Source organism: Saccopteryx leptura, chromosome 2 (genome assembly GCF_036850995.1).
Source record: "Saccopteryx leptura isolate mSacLep1 chromosome 2, mSacLep1_pri_phased_curated, whole genome shotgun sequence".
Classification (NCBI taxonomy): domain Eukaryota; kingdom Metazoa; phylum Chordata; class Mammalia; order Chiroptera; family Emballonuridae; genus Saccopteryx; species Saccopteryx leptura.
Window position 1 is genome coordinate 222204615 of NC_089504.1, and position 21152 is coordinate 222225766.

Genomic DNA, 21152 nt, shown 5'->3' on the forward strand with positions numbered 1-21152 from the left:
AAAATAGATTTCTGTTGTTTTAAGCCACCAAGTTTGTGGCCATTTGTCACAGCAACCACAGGAAACTGATACACCATGACTAATGTTTGTAGCTCTTGCATTTGAATTAGGTGTCCTTGCATAAGACTGTACACGGTGAACTCTCTTCAAAGTGCCAAACTGAGTGGGTGGAAATGAAGGAGAAGCTGCTCTGGCCAGTGGCATCAACGTCAGCAGGTTTCCTTGCCTAGTGACCAGAGAGCAGGCTTGACCAGACAAAGGGTGGTATTCCAATAAAGAATGAGATGGGGAGGAGGCGCGACGACTAGGCAACTGCAGCGCAGGGAGTCTCTCTCCATGCCGCAAGCTCTCCCTGACCCCGCGCCGGCACGCGCCTTGCGGACTTAACGTAGGGCTTGGCGCCGGCTTCTAGCACGACCGCCGCTGGCTTACTTACGCCGAGTGCGCCCAGCACTCCGTCTCTGCGGCCTCTCGGCTTTGGTGCGTCGCAGCGACCCATGGGGAGAGTCGGCTTGGGGGACCGGCTGTATACTGAAAAGATGTCCCTGTATGATGACCTAGGAGTGGAGACCAGTGATTCAAAAACAGAAGGTTGGTCCAAAAACTTTAAACTTCTTCAGTCTCAGCTGCAGGTGAAGAAGGCAGCTCTCACTCAAGCAAAGAGCCAGAGAACAAAACAAAGTACAGTGCTTGCCCCAGTAATCGACCTAAAGTGAGGAGGCTCTTCAGATGACCGGCATATTGTGAACACCCCACTTCATGTAGCAGCTGGCTTAAAGGATCCAGTACCCAGTGGATTTTCTGCAGAAGTTTTTTTTTTTTTTTAATTTTAATTTTTTATTTTTTTTACAGGGACAGAGAGAGAGTCAGATAGAGGGATAGATAGGGACAGACAGACAGGAATGGAGAGAGATGAGAAGCATCAATCATCAGTTTTTCGTTGCCACACCGTAGTTGTTCATTGATTGCTTTCTTATATGTGCCTTGACCACGGGCCTTCAGCAGACTGAGTAACCCTTTGCTCGGGCCAGAGACCTTGGGTCCAAGCTGGTGAGCTTTTTGCTCAAGCCAGATGAGCCTGCACTCAAGCTGGCAACCCCGGGGTCTCGAACCTGGGTCCTTCTGCATCCCAGTCCGACGCTCTATCCACTGTGCCACCGCCTGGTCAGGCTCTGCAGAAGTTTTGATTCCCTTGGCTGATGAGTATGACCCTATGTTTCCTAATGATTATGAGAAAGTGGTGAAGCGCCAAAGGGAGGAACGACAAAGACAACGGGAGCTGGAAAGACAGAAAGAAATAGAAGAGAGAGAAAAGAGGCATAAAGACAGACATGAAGCTAGTGGGTTTTCAAGGCGACCAGATCCAGATTCTGATGAAAATGAGGATTATGAGCTAGAGAGGAGAAAAAGAAGTATGGATGGAGCCGCCATCACACCACCCACTTCTCTTGTAGAGAAAGACAAAGAGTTACCCCGAGAACTTCCTTATGAAGATTCAAGACCTCGCTCACAGTCTTCCAAAGCTGCCATCTCTCCCCCTGTCTTTGAAGAACGGGACAGGCCCAGATCTCCAACAAGCCCTGGCAACTCCTTCCTCGCCAGCATGGGTGGCACAGTAGCACATAAAACCATGCAGAAGTCCGGCTTCCAGGAAGGCCAGGGCCTTGGGAAGCACGAGCAAGGGCTGAGCACAGCGCTGTCGGTGGAGAAGACGAGCAAGCATGGAGGCAAGATCATTGTGGGCGAAGCCATAGAGAAAGAAGCAGCCAAGAAGTCAGATTCAAATCCACTAACTGAAATACTTAAGTGTCCTACTAAAGTGGTCCTACTAAGGAACATGGTTGGTGCAGGAGAGGTAGATGAAGACTTGAAAGTTGAAACCAAGGAAGAGTGTGAAAAATACGGCAAAGTTGGGAAACGTGTGATATTTGAAATTCCTGGTGCCCCTGATGATGAAGCAGTGCGAATATTTTCAGAATTTGAGAGGGTTGAATCAGCAATTAAAGCTGTCGTTGATCTGAATGGGAGGTATTTTGGTGGATGGGTGGTGAAAGCATGTTTCTACAATTTGGATAAATTCGGGGTCTTGGATTTGGCGGAGCAGGTTTGAGTTTCAGCACTAGTGCACAAGCTGCACACGGCACGCTGAGCCGAGAAGGCGATACCAGCCTGCAGGCTGCTGGGCACAGACTCTGGAAGGACTGCTAAGATACATGTCGATTAATCTCTTTTTTATTTTGTGTTTTTTTAATATAGTATAAAAATCCTTTTAAAAAAAGAATGAGATGGGCAAGTAAAGGTAACAGGAGGTTCCACATTTTACTTTCTTTGCTACCATCTGATTTACATCTTTACAATGAGAATCTAATAGTGCAGTTACTTCACGTGATAAATAGTAACACAGGAAAGTCTTAAAAAGAAAAAAAAGTAGGTGCTTCCAGGTTAAAGTGGGGCATGTAACCAAAGTGGATAATATCTTTTCCGCAGAAGAGTTGGGTGAGGTCCTGTCCTCATGGGGTGAAGATGGTACAGTCAAGAGTTGAGAATTTGGACCAGAAAAATGTACTGCTTTCACTGATTCTGAATCAGAAAAATAGCTCAGAAGGGAAAAGAAGAAAAATAGAAATAAGTTTTGCTAGTGCCACAGCCATGTTGGTTGGAGTTGAGTTCCCTTCCTCGATGCACAGCTGTGGGCCCTGGCGTGGCCTCTGTGGGGGGGGCTTTTGCTATCAGCCTAGTATTCATATCACCGTGTACCTGTCGGTCTTCATCCCTCAATGTTGGGTGAGTTGGGGCAGAGGCTAAAGCTCACCTTTGCTTTACACCTGGGCTGTGTCTGCCACGTGTCACAGGTGCTCATATACATTCCCCAGTTAGACTCTGCATGCCTGAGCTGAAGTCATGGGTACAGGAGTGGTGAAAGATTTTTTTCTCATTTGAGACAATGAAATTTGCAATTTTAACTCATTTTTCAAATTCTTGACATTTGGAAAAGGATGAAATTTGAAAAGCACAGGAATAGGAAGACTGAAAACCACTTTCAGACCAGACACTGGAAAATGTAGGGGTGTGTGTGTGTGTGTGTGTGTGTGTGTGTGTTAGAGAGATAGATAACAGTTAAAGAGGGAGAGGAATTTATTATAAGAATTGGCTCCATCATCCTGGTGGCTTGGCAAGTCCAAAATCTGAAGGTGAGGCCAGCACGCTGGAAATGCAGAGAAGAGTTGCATTTCGAATCCAAAAGTCATCTGTGGACAAATTTCTTTGTTTTGGGGGGCCTTCAACTGATTGGGTGAGGCGCATCCACACTGTGGAGGGCCACTTGCTTTACTCAAAATCTGAAGAATAATGTTTGACCAAATACCTGGACATGTTGGCCCAATCAAGCTGACACACAAAATGAACCACCCCAGTAACTGTCTGAAGCAGCATTTATCAAGGGATGTACCGTTGATGTCTGGGGCAGAACAGTTCTACACAGTGCTGGCTGTCCTTTATATTGTTGCATGTTTAACATCCTTCATCCCTGCCCAGTCCACACCCACGATGTCCCTCTCATTGTAATAACAAGAGTTTGGTGCCCATGCATTCCTGAACGCCCTCTCAGGGCTGGTTTCGCCCAGGATGAGGAAGCATGGACCCAGATGGCACTGTTACCAAAATATTAGCAACATCAAAGTGAGTGGTGGGCTTCAGGTCTGGATATTCAGACTTCACATGGATACAGCATTGCCTAATTTAGGGCTTGGCAAGCTTTTCCTGTAAAGGGCCAAATAGTAAATATGTTGAGTTTCAGAACTCTGTAGAATCTGTCAGAACGACTCACCTCTGCAGTGGTTAGGGCAAAACCAGCCACAGTTTAATGCATAAACGAATGGCTATGGCTGTATGCCAATAAAACTTTACTTATGGACACTGAAATTTAAATTCCATATACTTTTTCACATGTCATAAAATATTATTCTTCTTTTGATTTTCCCCCGACCATTTAAAAAATAAAAACAAACTCATCCTTTACTTGCAGACAATCTAAACTTTACTCTCTTACTTCTCATCTGCCACAAACTCACTGCATGTTCAGCTAACAATTGAACAAAGGCTTGAATCTATGTTCACTGAATTGAACCAAATGGGATTTGAACAAACACTGCAATGTTTTTTATCAGCAAAAACTCTTTGGAACTTGAATCTTATAGAAACCCCAAAGTTTGGAACAAACTGTTTTATTAGTGAAACTTTATTTTATGGGTTCAAATGGATAACATTTGTGTATTTTGATGAATACAAAAATCAAGGGGAAGTTCCAGATGGCTGTGTCAAGATGCTCTTTGATTAAACTGTCCAGATGCTTTGAAAAGGGAGAGAGAAGGAAGTCTCTATTCCAAAGCAGAACCACTGACGTATGTAACGGTAATTTATATTCTTATTCATAAATATCAAAGTCAGACAAGAAGCATCAAAAAACTTACAATAAATGACAAATATAATACCATGATTGGGCGTGTCACAAAGTGTTTTTATACAACTGGATCTTATGGTTGTGACAAGAGCAGGTTATAGCTATGCTCCCACATGAGTGAATAAAGCAAATCTAAAATTTTAAAGGATCAATGCAGGGGATACAAACTTCCTAATCACTGGCATATAAAAAAAATGTAAACTCAGAGAAATGCTGGGAGGAGCTTGTGTGTGGGCACAGAGGGAACGCAAGAAGAAGCCCGATTTTAACACTCAGGTGGTTTCCAATGGAGGAACGTTATGTTTAATGTGTTTTTGAGTATCTGAATGTTTACAATGTTTTCATGACAGATTTTTAATAATTAGAATTTTTAATTTTTAAAATTGTGGTAAAATACATGCAACATAAAACTCACCATTTCTGCCATTTTGGAGTGTAGAATTCAGTGGCATTAAGTCCATTCATATTGTACCTTTTCATCATCCCAAATAGAAACTCAACATTCATTAAAAAAATTTCCCTATTCCTCTCTCTCCAGCTCCTGACAACCAGCACCCTACTTTCTGCCTCTATGAGTTGAACTATTCTAGATAGCTCACAGAAATAGAATCATTCAGTATTTGTCCTTTCCTGACTGGCTTGAAATTAATAAATAACTTAGCATAATGTTTTCAAGGTTCACCCATGTTATTGTATATATCAGAACTGCATTCCTTTTTAAGCCTTAATAATATTCCGTGGTATATGTACACCACATTGTTTACCCATTCATTCAACGATAAACTTTTGGGTTGTGTCCATCTTTTGGCTTCTGTGAATAAAGCTGCCGTGAACACTAATGTTCAGGTATCCGTGTGAGCTCCTGATCTCAAGTCTTTGGGATACATATTTAGGAGTGGAATTGCTAGACCCTTATGGCAGTTCTAAGTTTAATTTTTTGAGGACTCTCCATACTGTTTTCCAGTGACTATACCCACTAGCAGCCAAGGTCTCCAATTTCTCCACATCCTCACCAACAACGAAGGTGAGACCAGGAGTGGAAACAATATCTCCATGCAAGGACTGGTGTTCAGAGCCCACGCAGGAGCCAGCCAGCCCCCGTCTTTAGAACCAGGTTAACGAGTAATCATCCTGCTCCCTCCTCTCTCTCTTTCTCATTCTCCCAAGCAACCACAATCAGTAAGCCTTCTCTTCCCTGTTCTCCCTTCAGTGGCCCAGTTCTAACACTCCAAAAGATTATCCCAGCTTAAAACGTTTAAATCAGTAGCAGTCTGAGGTCACTGGAGTTTAATTCTGATAGACTCCTCTACAAGCCCATCAGAAGTCATCATTGTTTCTGGGGACATTTGTGGTGGGTTCTGGGAACATTTGCACTGGACTGTCTCTGGGCTTTCCCACCTCTCTCCCCTGCTCTATGGCTTTGAGCCACCTCCAAACTGCTAGGACCCTGCTGCTGGAGGTGCTGCCTCCACCTCACACTCACAGCTGATGACCCCCTTCCTCCTGCCCCCAGGAGAGCTACGGGCTTCTACTCCAATGGAGGAAACTTTCCTTCCAAATAGCCCAAGTTGTGATGGCCCATTTGGCCTCCCCAGCACGGATCCTGCCTCCGTTGGGAACTCGTATCAAACACCTCGGAGGCCAGGAGGCCAGACTGAGGAGCTACTTGTCTGACATCTTCCCACCTCGCATTTGCAGCCCTGCTCACCCACTGAGATGCCAGGGGAATGGGTGCCCTATCTCAGGATGAGTTAGTTCCCTGCTGCCCAAGGCTCCCTCTTGCTTCTCAGCCACTGAGGGCTCATGACCCCTCTCCATTCTGAAGTATGTTCCAGTGCCCCAGGAGTACGCTTCTGAAGACTCAAAGGTCCCCCCAGATGTGCCTGAGGGGCTTGTGGCCTCAGACAGGTCTCCCACTGACTGATATGTCAGTTAGGATGTGTTGGGCTGTAAGGAACAGATAACCCCACCTCAACAACAACAACAAAATGTGTCCTCTCACTGGAGCAGAAGTCCCGAGGCCAGTACAGCTCCAGGTGAGATTAATTCAGTGGCTCAATGTCTTCAGGGACGCAGGTTTCTCCATCTTCTGACCAGCATCCTCAGCATTTCACTTGGTCCCCAGAGTAGCTCCCTAAGGTACAAGCTGGCTGCCACACCATCAGTCATCACACCCAGACACTGTGATGTCCAATAGAAGCAATAAAAGGTGCTTTACTACCTTCATTTCTCAAGTTCAGAGCAAAAAGGCTTTACCGAGCAGCCAGCCCCTCAGACATCCCCTTAAATCTCCTTGGCTCTGATTGGATCACATCACCAAGCTCAAGGAATCATGGCAGAAGGACAGGACTATGATGATTTTACAGTGTCTTTCAGGTGTCATCTGAGACCCATGCACCCACCCCTGAGCAAAACTGGGTTAAGACAAGGAGAAATGGGGTGTGGGGTTGCAGAGTTTGAGGTCACAACATTTACCTTTGGGGTCACCCTTCATATCTTTCATGTACTTGCTTTGTTGTTATAGTTTTCACTTTTTTTTTTTTTTTTTTTTTTTTTTTTTTACCAAAAGAAACTTGTATGTATTTTCTTGTTTTAAACAATTTATTCAAATTCAGAAGTATGTGGAGTAAAACTATGAAAGGTGTCCTTCACCACCACCGCCCCCTAGTCTCACTTCCCTCCCTCCCCAGAAGGAAACTCTGTCTCTATTTTGGTGACGTCTCCCTGTCCCCTTTGTACATGTGCACATGTTCATACACATAGAAGTGCTTTGCTTTCGTTTCCTTAGGTGGTGTCTCGTCCTGCTCCTGGCATTCCCACTTAGCCCTCAGTACTTATCGATCCACTTCATCTACTTCAATGGCTGAATATTGTCCCATAGGGTGGACAATCCCTTGCTCTGCATTCTAACTAGCTTTTCGGTCTATGTCTTATCCCCTAGCTGGATTATCAGCATCCTGGGGGCATATCTTTTGATCTCCACTCAGTACAATGTTTTCCTATAAAGTGGAAGTTGATGCATAGTTATTTGTGGGAAGAGTCTCCCTCCCTTCTTCCCACATGAATGCTGTCTTGGCTGTCTGAGCCAGCAGAAGGGACACAGTGCCATGGTCTATCAGTTTGTCGCTCTTTTGTCTACCGACACAGTGTCAAGTCAATCCACCAGCAAGGGAGGGTGGATCATTTTCCACTGTTCCTTTGGCAATGTTTTCTGGGTTGGGGATGGTGCACCAGCTCAGTTTCCCTGAGCAGGTTGTCAGTTCAGAAAGCTTAGGCTACTTGCAAAGTTATACATTATCTCATTGTTTGGCTCACATAGGAGCATCGAGGCAGAGTTATTAACAGCCTGTGCTTCCTGGAGAACCATTTCAGGGGCTACTAATGGTGTTCACAGACTGCTGAGCTGGAACAGCTACCCATATGCCTAGACACACGCTATTAATAACCCTTTCCAGGTTTCTTGAGGCAGTCACAACTACATAAAATAGATTACAACTGAACCCATTCTAGACCCTTTGGTGGGGATAAATTACTTCAATATGAGGCTCTCACCTCAAAACAGACCAACCAAATTTAGGACAATCCCTCTGTAAGCAGATGTTGGCGTTCAGACCTGTTGATAGCGTCAATGAATGTCAGCTCAGGCCTTGGTGGGCTCCTTGTACTTCTGAAACTGCCAAGCTTCCTGTAGTAGCCGAAAAAATTACCATTGTGAAGGAGCAAAGAAAAGAAACACCTGTCTCCCAGATGTGCTCTTTGCATTGGGGAGGAGTCTCAAAATTTGGACCTCAACAGGAAACCTGGAATGATGGGAGGAAATCAAGCAATAGGAATGAGACTGAAATTATTTTTATTTCATGTTCCTCGGCTGATAACCTGCTAGGGGAAACTTTTTGAACGATCATTTTAATGAATACTGATTGTAAAACTCTGGGCCTACCACTAAGAAGTCTGGACCTGAATTGGGGAAACAAGGCATCCACATATGAAAAATTGGGCGATATATAATCAAGACTAAGTAAATGCCTATTACAGGTCAGGGGGGAAATCCACAAAGATGGCAAGGCCAGGCTTCCAAACCAGGATGGTAATTTGCCTTACTACAGTCCGAAAGGACAGTGCTTGATCAAACCTGTCCACCTGTAAAAGACACAAGCAGTTATCTCTGGGAGCCCAGCCTGGACTTCTTCGCTGTCCTGTATGCCTTTGTATGTCTCTGCCTCTGGTGGAGCTGGAAGGTTCCCAACCTGCCTCCCTCTGTGTTCCCACCACCTTCCTACCTCGAAATAGTTATGACCATGAAAGATTCTGATTACCTGTCTTCCTTCCCCTACACCCAGTACCTCACCCTATTTTGTTGAGAAAAATATTGCTGGCAGATGAAGAAGGTAGAATCAATCAGGATAAAACCTAGAATACCTCCTGTTAAAAAGCACGAAGAGGGCCTGTAGTAAGTAGGTCAGAGCAGGACTTGAGGGATCTGGCTGGACGTTAGTACAGGCTCCGCCCCCATGCTCTGGTACTGGTGTCCCCAACACCCCCTGCGGGTGTTCCTGTAGGCGAATATTTTTTCAGGCCAACGTTGGATTATATGGCTGCAGACCATGGGGCCCAAAAGGGAAACATGGAACTTTCACAGCACCTTGGAATTTTCTTTCAAGACGAGTTTTCTCTTTAGACTATTTTGTTTTAACTGGTAATCAAAGAGGGACAGAACAATCCAGGAGAAATGGGCTTTACTTCTCTCCAAGTCTGTCTCTCCTAGAGGAATAGGCACAGGCAGGGCCATGGGGCCGTCCTCCTGACTAGAGCCAACTGTTCCTCATAGTTTATGGTCTGATCCACTTCAATTTCTCATGTATTACTTTTCCAGGGGGTGCAAGGCCCAGCCATCTGGACACAGGCCAAGAAGCCCAGAACTACTGAAGTCCAGGGCTCCACTCTCCGACTGACACCAGCGACCACCCAGCCCAGCCAAACCACATGGCCTCTTGTTTTCCTGATGTATGAGGTGGGTAGAAGGCTTTCCCCTCTACAGAGAACTCCAAGGGATTAATTAGTTAAAATCAGTAACTATGTATCATGGTCATTATTATTCCAGTTTCTAGTTGGAACTGGCCAAAAGGAAAGAAAACACCAGCAGGGCCTGGGAGGGCAGGACCTTCGCTTTTCTGGTCTTTCCAGTCTGGCTGGTAGGGGAGCTCCGTGCTCTGGGGCTGAGCCCCAGCTGTGCTCACATGGGAGGCCAGGAGGCCAGAATCTATCTGGCCCTGGACCTAACTGGGGTCTGGGTGTTCGCGTCGTTTGCTCTAGTACAGACTGAGCCTCAGCTGTGAGACCCAAAGAGGACGCAGCACGTCTACTTCAGGGCCCCAGATCCTCAAGTTCATGAGGGACAGGCAGGCGCGTGAGTGGGATGCAGATCTTTGGTTTCTAAAGTGTCGATCTAAACCCAATGCCTCAAAGGGGTATCTACTGTTTTCCTCAAGAGAAGAACCTCTGTACTTAGGAGGTTGTTACAGAAAGAGCATTTCTGTGTGGTAGGACAGCCCTCAACAGTGAATCTGCCTCACCCCCACCCCCACCGCCACATTGATCTTCATGGGAGACCCTCAATAGCACAGCCAACCCACCCCAGCCCCCTTTCTCTGGGTCTGAGGAATTCCATCCCGCCCACTCCTGCTTCGGCATGGAAAACACCACGGCCACTCCTCCACCTTGCTCCTATCTAGTCCAAAATAAGACCTACTCCAATTCTCCCAGTGGGTTTCCACTCTGAGCTTCGGCCTCCTCCCAAGATGGCCAGCACCGGAAGTGCCCATAACCACAAGGCACCGCCTCCTCCTATTCCACCAGGAAAGTCAGGAGGGAACGTAACAGAGCAATCACAGAGAGCCATGTCGTAGCAACTTGACACTGTTTAAAGGGTGCTTTGTAAATATCTGTTCAATAGTTACTTAAGAGGAAAGAATGAGTACTCTAAATAAATAAAAAAGGCATAACAGCAAGAAAGGCCTGGGATGGGAGGGGCAACCTCAAACTCTCTTCTACCTCCAGGGAATCCATTTCTGGCCCCAAATTTGCAGTCTCCTCTCAGCAGAACAAAAGCTGCACAGTTAAGGGCACCCTCCTGTTTCAGAAGGCAGTGTCCTGGTGGCACTCTCAGAATACCCTCAATCCCGGCCCTGGTCAAGTATGCCTTCCCTCTCCCTGGCTATTTTCCCCTGGGTAATTCTGGAAAAGACTGTCTCGATCTCTTGCAACCTTTTTCCAGAGAGTTGCATCCCTGAAGCTGGCCCACCTGGCTAAAAGGAAATGTGATTTCAAGTGCACTGGGAGGCCTGAACATTCTGGCAGTCCTGTAGGGGGTGGCTCTGTGCCCGCATCCCTGCTGCCCATCCCTCCTGGCAACCCGGGGCATATGTCAGAGAGGCCGTGACAGAGGAGGTGCACAGAAGTTAGGAAAGATTAATTCTGGCTTCCACCTTGCCATTCCTTTCACATGCCCTTGGTCATCTCTCTCAGGCTCCAAGTGCTGCTGCTGCTGCTTGCTCGTTATAATTGGAAAGGATTTCCACCTGTCCCTCGTGGCTCTGAATTTCACCTTCTGCTTCCTCCACCACTTCTATGAAGGCCACTTGAGCTGCCTGGAAACCGACTTTTTGACATTTAGAATATTATTCTTCCTTTGTCTCTTTGAATCCAAAACGATCACTTGAACATCTTGACACGTAACTAGAGGTGGAAACTTCCACCTAGAACATGCAAAAAGTGGCAGGAAGAAAGGCCTAAGTGGAGTAAGCAGTGTTTTGCAAAACACTCAACTCCAGACCACACAGGAAATACCTGTTAGGTGAAAGTGTTTACAGTCCAGTGTGCTGGGCTGAAGGCCCCCAGGTGGACAGGCAGCCTCCCTCCCCAGCTCCTGTGGACTGAGAGTTCAGAGTGGTGTGCGTGTGTAGTAATTGTACTAACTTTTAAGGAAAATATTTCTGTGACTAAGGGTGTCCTAATGAGTCAGCATTGTACAAGGTAGAAATAAATAGAAAAATATGTGTTTCCCATTTGTAAAAGGTAACTGCCCCACTGGTGGCCAAGACACTCCCTTTATTTATGAAGCAGAGCCAGGCAACCACTTTTTATTTAGTTAACCAACCTTGTGCCTTGGAACTCTCCACTTTAGTATGTAGAAATGCATTTAATCTTTTAATGATGCATATTATTCAGTTGTATGGGGTGACATAACTAATCTAATTGAAGGACATTTAGCTTTTCTCCAGTTTTTTTTTCTCTCACAAACAGTAGATGAGAATTGGATATTGTTTTATGTATGTGTTTGCTTGCTTTAAAGAGTATAACTGTATCCTGGCTGGTTGACTCAGTGGTAGAGCATCGGTTCGGCATGTGAAAGTCCCAGGTTCGATTCCCAGCCTGAGCACACAGGAGAAGTGCCCATCTGCTTCTCCATCCCTCCCCCCTCCTTCCTCTCTATCCCTCTCTTCCCCTCCTGCAGCCAAGGCTCCATTGGAGCAAAGTTGGCCCAGGCGCTGAGGATGGCTCCATGGCCTCTGCCTCAGGCGCTAGGATGACTCCGGCCTCAATGGAGCATCACCCCCTGGTGGGCATGCCAGGTGAATCCTGGTCGGACGCATGTGGGAGTCTGTCTGACTGCCTCCCTGCTTCTAACTTCGGAAAAATACAAAAAAAAAAAGTATAACTGTAGGATGGATTTCTAGCAGAGAAATGGCTGGGTTAAAAAGTATTCACAATTTATATTTTGATCATTATCATCAAAATGCCTTTCAAAAATGCCTGACCTGTGGTGGCGCAGTGGATAAAGCGTCGACCTGGAAATGCTGAGGTCGCTGGTTCGAAACCCTGGGCTTGCCTGGTCAGGGCCCATATGGGAATTGATGCTTCTAGCTCCTCCCCCTGTCTCTCTCCTCTCTCTCTCTCTCTCTCTCTCTCTCTCTCTCTCTGTCTCTGTCTCTCCTCTCTAAAATGAGTAAATAAAATAAAAATAAAAATAAAAAAGATTTGTAAAAAAAATGCTTTTCAAAAAAAGATGCCAACAGTAAGACAGTACCACAGGGCATCTTCTAGAAAAAGCAGTGTGGCCAATTCAGTTACCCATACATTGAAATGCACGGTATTAAAGTGTCCCTGACATCAAAGCCAGCTGAGTTGGGCTGGAACAAGCCAGGAAGGAGTTTAATTACGAACTTCTCTCTGTATTTCTCTTCTGAAGCTAAATGTATAAGATTTGGGCAATTCTAAGTGGTTTTGTATTTTCACTGTGGCAACTTGAGTCCCTCTAGTCCCAAGGCCAGTTTTAGGCTTGCTGTTGTGCGTGTGGACTGGACAGGGGAGGAGCTGCGGGTGATGGCATGGGGTCTCTGAGTCTTGAAGAGCTGTGTATGTGTGTGGGGTGGATCTCAGGTGAGATACCAGCTGCAGGCTCAGAGGCTGAGGCTCCGCAAGGTAAGCTGTTCTTAAGGTTTCCTTTTACCTCTCCAGCCATCCTGTCCTTCCGAATTAACCCTTTTCTATCTATGTTTTCCACTTGAAAATTATGACAGTGAGGGTCCCTTGAGGTCACCATTCCAGGGTTTCCTCCCCCACGGCAGGGCTGGCTTTCTGCAATGCTTCCCAAGTTATATGGGGTGAAAGACTGCATTTTAAAAATGCAATCTCTTATGGACCAGTACTTATATACGATATTAGAAATATGAACTTACTAAAAAATAAAATAAAAATAAAGATATACAAAATCCAAGCCCAATTTCTTTTTACTAGATTTAACTGACAAAATTAATTTGTTATTTTGTTATAGAAGTTGTGAAAGGCTTCCTCTCAGTTTCTGTTCTTGTCTCATCAGAGATCCAGAACAGTTTGAATAGTACTGCTCTCCGTGCACATCGGACGCTCCTGTGTGTTCCCTTTGGGCATAAAGCCTCTATTTTTTTGCTGGGAGAGTGAGTCTCATCCAGCAGGGAAAGTTGACAGGTTTCCAGCCATGCAGGCCCTGGGCCAGTCCCCAGGGTTAACGCTGAGCTTGGGTTTAAGCACAGGGTCTGTGCTATGGACCCCAGGTCCTCTCCCCACCCAGCTTTTCCTGCTGTGGCACAGGAACTTGTGTGCAGAGTACCATGACCTGCTGTCTTCAAGTTAGAAGAGATGATATTCTTTATTTTAGGTTTTACTTTTTATTTTATTTAAGTCCAACATTAGCCTTCTTATTACTGCCTCTTCTCTATAACCCACTGCAGACAAGAAAAATGTGAAATATGGGTGAGTGGATGAAAAGGAGGCAATCGTCCTTTTTCTATTGAATCAACCATTAAAACAATTCAATTCACTTTTTATATAACTTTACACTTTGTGAGATGCTTTGGGTTGGCTTTAATATGAGAAAAATAATGAGCAACAACTCCTGAAAATATAGATTTTTAAGTCTTTTGTCTTCAAAAGGGGCGGACTATTTCAATTTTAAATTCTTTGAGAAAATCGGTTTTCAGATTTCCTTCTGGAACCTGAAGGAAGGTCACAGCGGCATCTAGTGGAAGTTAGAGATATAACAGCTGAAGTGGACTAGGCAGAAGGTTAAAAATACAGTAATTCTTTTAAGTACTGAATTTCATCAATTATAAGACTCAGATTATTTTTCCTGTTTTGAATATTTTAAAATTGGGACATGGCTTGTAATATATGGCATGAAATGTCATAGTTTAATTAATTATTTTCTTTCTCATTGATACTTTGTCTTAAAATTGTTGACATCTTAGTTTTGCCAAAATATGATTATTTTAATATCAAAACTTATAGGATGTTCATTCAAGCATTATTCTTTATTTACTTATTATCTATTTTGTATCTATAACTTATTGACTCATTTCATGTACTATATTTTTGCCTTTATTATAATTGCATTATGGTAGATCTTTCTCCTTCATGACATATTAATGCATTAATATTAATCAGACCTAACTCCATGCACTTAAAAATATATTACTGTCTAGGCTCAGGAGATCTCAACACTGGCTACATGTTAGCAGCATCTAAACTCTTCTCAGATCTTATGTAATTGGTCTAAGCTGGGAACTTTTATTAGAAATTTTTAGAAGCTTCCCAAGATATTGAATTCTAGTGTACAGCTTGGATTAGAAACTTTTTCCTTCATTCAAGTCACATGCTTTCAAATCATATAGTTGTTTTAATAGTTGAGACATACTCAGCATTTTGTTTTATAGTAAACAACTTTTGTTTCTCTTAATGATTATAGTTATGAATGCAAAGAAATACTATTTAGTAAAGCAATTATGGATAACACTAAAACTGTGATACACAAGAAAATAGCTTTTCTTAAAAACATCATCCCTTCATGTGTCATCAAATAATGCACGACTTGCATTTGATTCTTACACACTCATTCCCACAATGTTATTTGAAGTGAGCACAACTATGAGATCAGGAATGCTGCTGAAGTGTGAAACAGTAGCTATGAAATTTACAAGATGCCACAGTCACAGACCTTTAACACACCATAAACCTCGCAAGGAATGTCTGTCCACTAAGGGGAAAAAAGTCCAAGATATCATTTCCCTGGAATCCTCTTTCCTTGGCTGAGAGTGAACTCTACTAATACGGGGACTGACCCCTCAGCATGGTACAAGGATGGCATAATTGCTCTTGACCTTCTGGCTAGTGTGATAGTAGAATGTGATACCTCACCAGACCTTAACAGGGATCAGAATAGTATTTCATGGGCGACAGCTTGGAGAAGAAAGGGCCCCGTTCAGTTCTGGCCCTGCCGCTTGTGAATTTCGTACAAGTTACTGAATTAGACAAATCTCTTGTTCCTCGATGTGCAACCTTGCAAACAACACCAACTTCAGCTATGGCAGATGTTAGTTAACACATACAAATGTGGAACCTACAATGGGCAGCCCACACAATGACCATGACGATTACTCATGGTCATTTCTTCTTACTGTATTTAGCTCACTGCAAAGAGTCAGGAGATGGTGTTTTCGAGCACATTCAAAGCAGCATAGAACATTAACCCCTTTCAGCTCACCTCACCCAGTCTTTATAACTGTGGGCTGCAAGGTCAGGGCATGGGATCCATGTTTAAACAATAGTTTAGCCCCTTTGGGTTCTTTGGCTTTCATCAATAACAGAATTTCTTAATTTCATAGGACATTTTTCTCCTCTCCAGTGCTCTCACAGCTGAGTAGCAATGTCCTAAGATATTCTCACTTCCTCTTTCCACCAAAAACAACCCTTACTCAGGGCCAGGGGCTGGCTGGGAGCCTGCCGTGTGTCCCTTCAAATAGACAGAATGAGGGGTCCTTTGACTAAAGCCCAGGCCACTGATAAGAGAAATTAACAGCCTACACTCGCCAGTGATCCATTGCAGTGGCAACCCTGTGGGTATGGGGCAGGTGGACTGTGTCCACGTCAACATGGCAGAAAATGTGGAAGGGACTCCTTAGCAAGGAAATATGGGAGTCCTGGGTCTGTTCCGTAAAGCACAGAAACCCCATTTCAGTGTCATCAGTCTCAGCCCCAAATGTCCAATATTCTACCCAACGCCCTCACCTTTAAGCATGGCCCGCCCAGGGGTGGGTCACAGTGGCCACTTCCCAAAGGCTCTAACTGTACCCAATTGAATCTTGAACTGTTTCTACCACCCACACTACTGAATCTCAATCGTGCTTTCCATGTTTGTGAAAAAGAAATAAGACACTAGAAACTTCCTACACGTGTCAGTATAAACGGGTAACTTGCCTCACTTTTCATTTTGCTGATATGCCCTGGGCAGGAAGGCCTGCAGGCAAACAGAGGTCGGCCTGAGGTGGAGGCTCAGCCCTCAGCTAAACCGCTGTTCTTTCCTTCTTCAAGGCAAGAAAAGCAAGTTCAGGCTGAAAGGTCATCACCAGGTGGAGAGCACGCACAACTCTGAGAAGCCGTGATGCTGAGATGCAGTCCCCGCTCTCCATCTATTAGTTGGTCACCTTGGCATACTCGCTTAACCTCTCTGAGTTTGTTTCCCGTTTGAACGGGACCTAAGAATACCCACGGCATATTTTTGCAGGGATTGAATGAAGCGTGTAAATGAAGTAGCTAGCACGGTGACTCACGACCACTATGAAAACGTAACATGCTCTCTATGTGAAACCTGAGAGTAAACACTGGAAAGGGGTCAGCAATGTGTTATTGAAAGGTAGTTGAATTTTTTTTTTTTAAAGATTTTATTTATTCACTTTAGAGAGGAGAGAGAGAGAGGCGCAGGGGAAGGAGCAGGGAGCATCAACTCCCATATGTGCCTTGACCAGGCAAGCCCAGGGTTTCAAACCGGCGACCTCAGCATTCCAGGTTGATGCTTTATCCACTGCGCTACCACAGGTCAGGCCAGGTAGTTGAATTTTTAAGAAGAAAAGAAAATATGTGAGCAAAAGAGGAACTTAAGAAACGGACTAAATCGCCCTCCTGGACAAGCATTCTTCAGACCCTGTTGTGGGAGAGGCAGTGGCCGGATGGGTCAACACGTTCCCCATGCATTGCTGGGCTGCAGCAAGCGGTCGAAGGCTGCAAAGCCCCAGCCAGCAGGATCTTCGAATGTTCGGTGGGACCTCAGGTTAGCTCCAGGCCAGGAAGGTGGTGTGGGTGCACACGCTTCGGCCAGCCCCCACGTTTCCTTTCATTCGCCTGCCCCCGATTCTACTAGGCCTGGTGCTGGGCTCCGGACAGGGGGCCGTGTGCTAACATGAAATAAATAGACTAAAAAGCGGGAACTTTGCAGCTATGCCAAGTCAAACACCACTGTGAAAACCTCTCCTGAGTTGCCCTGAGGTGTTTCCAAAAGCAAAGCAAACATTATAAATGAACAGCATGCTCTAATTCTCCACGCTGGGGGAGCTAGCCTGGGAACACAGGGGGACTGTGTGAGGCTGGGGAGGGCTCCTGGGGCCCCCACCGCCTGCGGGGCCATGTGGGAGACCCCAAGACACCCCCACTGGCCCCCATTTTGTGAGGATGTCCCTCTGCCTCAGAGACCAAGGCGGCCCTCCAAGCTGCTGATCACCTAGGAAGCAATAAATCATTTTTGACTTTGCCCCGCTGGCCTTCTGAGCTATAATAAGTCACCAGCTTGTCTTCAACTTCAGCAGCCCATCTAGAATCAATATTTATTGTCCACGAGTCCAGATCCATGATTTTCAACTTTCCACGTGTAAGATCCACCCAGTTTGGGGCTGGAGTTGACATAAAAGCATGAATTTCCAGACCCCCTTCTCAGGTTCTGACTCGGTACGTCTGGGTTGGGACCCTGGAACCTACCTTTCGTGGGGTTTTTTTTCTTTCTTTTTTGTTAAACTCTATTTTTCAGTGACAGTTTACATTCAACATGATTTTATATTAATTTGAGTGTGTTTAGACAATCATAGACTTTGCAAAATGACCCTCCGGTATTTCTAGTACCTGCCGGCACCACACACAGTTATTACAATACGATTGACCATACTCCCTGTGCCATGCTATGCATCCTTGGGACTATAATGTGACTACCAATTTGTACTTCTTAATCCCTTCACCTTTTTCACCCAGCTCCCCCCAAACGGCTTCCCCTCTGGCTACTATCAGTCTGTTCTCTGTGTCTGAGTCTGTTATTATTTTGTTTGTTCATTTATTTTGCTCATTAGATTACACATATGAGTGAACTCATATGGTACTTGTCTTTTTCTGGCTGACTGATAATAAGCTTCAGGTCCATTCATGTTATTGCAAATGGTTCATTCTTTTTATGGTCAAGTAATCTTCCAGAGTGTGTGTGTGTGTGTGTGTGTGTGTGTGTGTGTGTGTGTGTGTGTTCCTGCTTTTTTATCTACTTGTCTATTATTGGGCACTTGGATTGTTTCCATAGCTTGGCCATTGTAAATAATGCTGCAGTGAACATAGGTGGGCATATGTTCTTTTAAATCAGTATGTTGGGGTTTAGATAAATACACAGAGTGAAATTGCTGGGTCACAAGGCAGTTACACTTTTAATTTTTTGAGGAACCTCTATATTCTTTTCCACAGTGGTTGCACCAATCGGCATTCCCACCAACAGTGCACAAGGGTTCCCTTTTCTCCACACCCTCGCCAATACTTGTCGATTTATGGATGATAGCCGTTCTGACAGATGTGAAGTAATATTTCATGGTGGTTTTAATTTGCTTGCATTTCTCTGATTATTAGTGACATTGAGCATCTTTTCATGTCTATTGGCCATATGTATGTCCTTTTTGAAGAAGTATCTATTCAGATCCTTTGCCCATTTTTTAATTGAATTGTTTAGTTTTTTGGTGTTGGATTGTATGAGTTCTTTATAACTTTTGAATATTAACCCCTTCTCGGGCAAATGTCATCTCCCATTCAGTAGGTTGTCTTTTCATTTTGTTGATGGGGGGTTTTATTTTGTATTAAAACTTTTTAGATTGATATAGTCTCACTTGTTATTTTTTTTCTTTTGTTTTACTTGCCTGAGGAGATATATCAAAAAAAATTGCTAAGAAAAATGTCAGAAATTTTTCTGCCTACATATTCAAGTCTTACATTTAAGTATTCAATTCATTTTGAGTTTATTCTTGTGTATGTTGTAAAGATATAGCCTAGTTTCATTTTTTTTTTGCACGCATGCATCTGTCCAATTTTACCAATACCATTTATTGAATAGATTATCTTTACTCCATTATATATTCTTGCCTTCTTTGTCAAATATTAATTGACTATATAGGCATGGGTTTATTTCTGGGCTATCTTTCATTGATCTATATGTCTGTTTTTATGTGCCAGTACCATGCTGTTTTTTTGTTTTGTTTTTTTTTTGTATTTACAACTTTAATTCTTTTTTTTTTTTTTTTTTTTTTTTTTTTTTTTTTACAGAGACAGAGAGTCAGAGAGAGGGATGGACAGGGACAGACAGACAGGAATGGAGATAAGAAGCATCCATCATTAGTTTTTTGTTGCGCATTGCGACAGCTTAGTTGATCATTGATTTTCCCCTCATATGTGCCTTTTTTTTTTTTTCTTAAGTTGGAAACAGGGAGGCAGTTAGACAGACTCCTGCATGCGCCCGACCGGGATCCACCCGGCATGTCCACCAGGGGGCAATGCTCTGCCCATCTGGGGCGTCGCTCTGCCACAATCAGAGCCATTCTAGTGCCTGAGGCAGAGGCCACAGAGCCATCCTCAGCGCCAGGGCAAACTTTGCTCCAATGGAGCCTTGGCCGTGGGAGGGGAAGAGAGAGACAGAGAGGAAGGAGAGGGGGAAGGGGGAAGAAGCAGATGGGCGCTTCTCCTGTGTGCCCTGGCTGGGGATTGAACCCAGGACTCCTGCACGCCAGGCCAACGCTCTACCACTGAGCCAACCGGCCAGGGCCGTACCATGCTGTTTTGATTACTATAGCCTCATAGTATTGTTTGATATTAGGTAGTGTGATTCCTCCAACTTTGTTCTTCTTTCTCAAGATGGCTGTGGTTATTTGGAGTCCTTTGTGGTGGAAGCTACCTTTAACAAACAACCATACAAATGCAAGAACAGGCCAACCTCAGTCCACCTTCAGAAACTGTAAACACATGTAAAGAAAAAAAAATATTCTAATCCTATCGTATTGTATTAACATCCAAAATGAACTCAATCTCTAATGAGTAATTCTCTGTAAGAACTCAGGCCCCTGGAACAAAATGGCTGTATTTGTGCATGTTTTAAGTAAAAACTTATTGCATGTTCTTAGTTCCTTGTTTGTGCTGTGGGGACAGAAACACAGATATGTCACCATCTTGGCCATAAGAAAGTCTAAAGTCTAGTTGGGGGAATGGCTTATTAGGAAAAACCAAGTGAATTGGAGTGGCAGCAAGGAATTCTGAGATGGAGGGACTTACCGCCATGGACTCACTCTTAGGGCTAGAATCAGAAAGACAGCAGGGAATCCCATTCCATGGAACAAGCATGAACTGAGACCTACTGTGTGCTGGCACAGTGACCCAGGGGACAGAAGCTGCAGTGTGAGGAGTGGGAAGTGCCGGCTGGAGGGAGGAGGAGATTGATGAGAGCTGTCCGACCAGGGTACGGTGGACCCGGGCAGAGAAGTGCATGGCCGGGAGATGCTGAGGTGGGAGCCTCATCAATAGTAGATGTTGCATGTTATGGGGTGGGGAGGGGTGCTGAAAATTCAGGTAGAATTTAGTCTTGATTAAATAGGTAAAAGTCTTGATTAAGGCCCTGGCCGGTTGGCTCAGCGGTAGAGTGTCGACCTGGTGTGCAGGGGACCCGGGTTCGATTCCCGGCCAGGGCACATAGGAGAAGCACCCATTTGCTTCTCCACCCCTCCCCCCCTCCTTCCTCTCTGTCTCTCTCTTCCCCTCCCGCAGCCAAGGCTCCATTGGAGCAAAGATGGCCCTGGTGCTGGGGATGGCTCCTTGGCCTCTGCCCCAGGCGCTGGAGTGGCTCTGGTCGCGGCAGAGCAACGCCCCGGAGGGGCAGAGCATCGCCCCCTGGTGGGCAGAGCTTCGCCCCTGGTGGGCGTGCCGGGTGGATCCCGGTCGGGCGCATGCGGGAGTCTGTCTGATTGTCTCTCCCCGTTTCCAGCTTCAGAAAAATACAAAAAAAAAAAAAAAGTCTTGATTAAATGGATTTCTTAGTAGGAGC

The 21152-nt window shown here is 44.8% G+C and overlaps 1 protein-coding gene across 1 annotated transcript; it reads left to right on the forward strand.

The window, feature by feature from the left end:
• Positions 1–539: 539 nt before the first annotated feature.
• LOC136393313 (splicing factor 45-like) lies at positions 540–2272 on the forward strand. The gene is given in 2 exon segments (XM_066365928.1): positions 540–804; positions 1173–2272. Coding segments are annotated over 2 exon segments (1203 nt in total). The 3' UTR covers positions 2111–2272.
• Positions 2273–21152: the final 18880 nt, after the last annotated feature.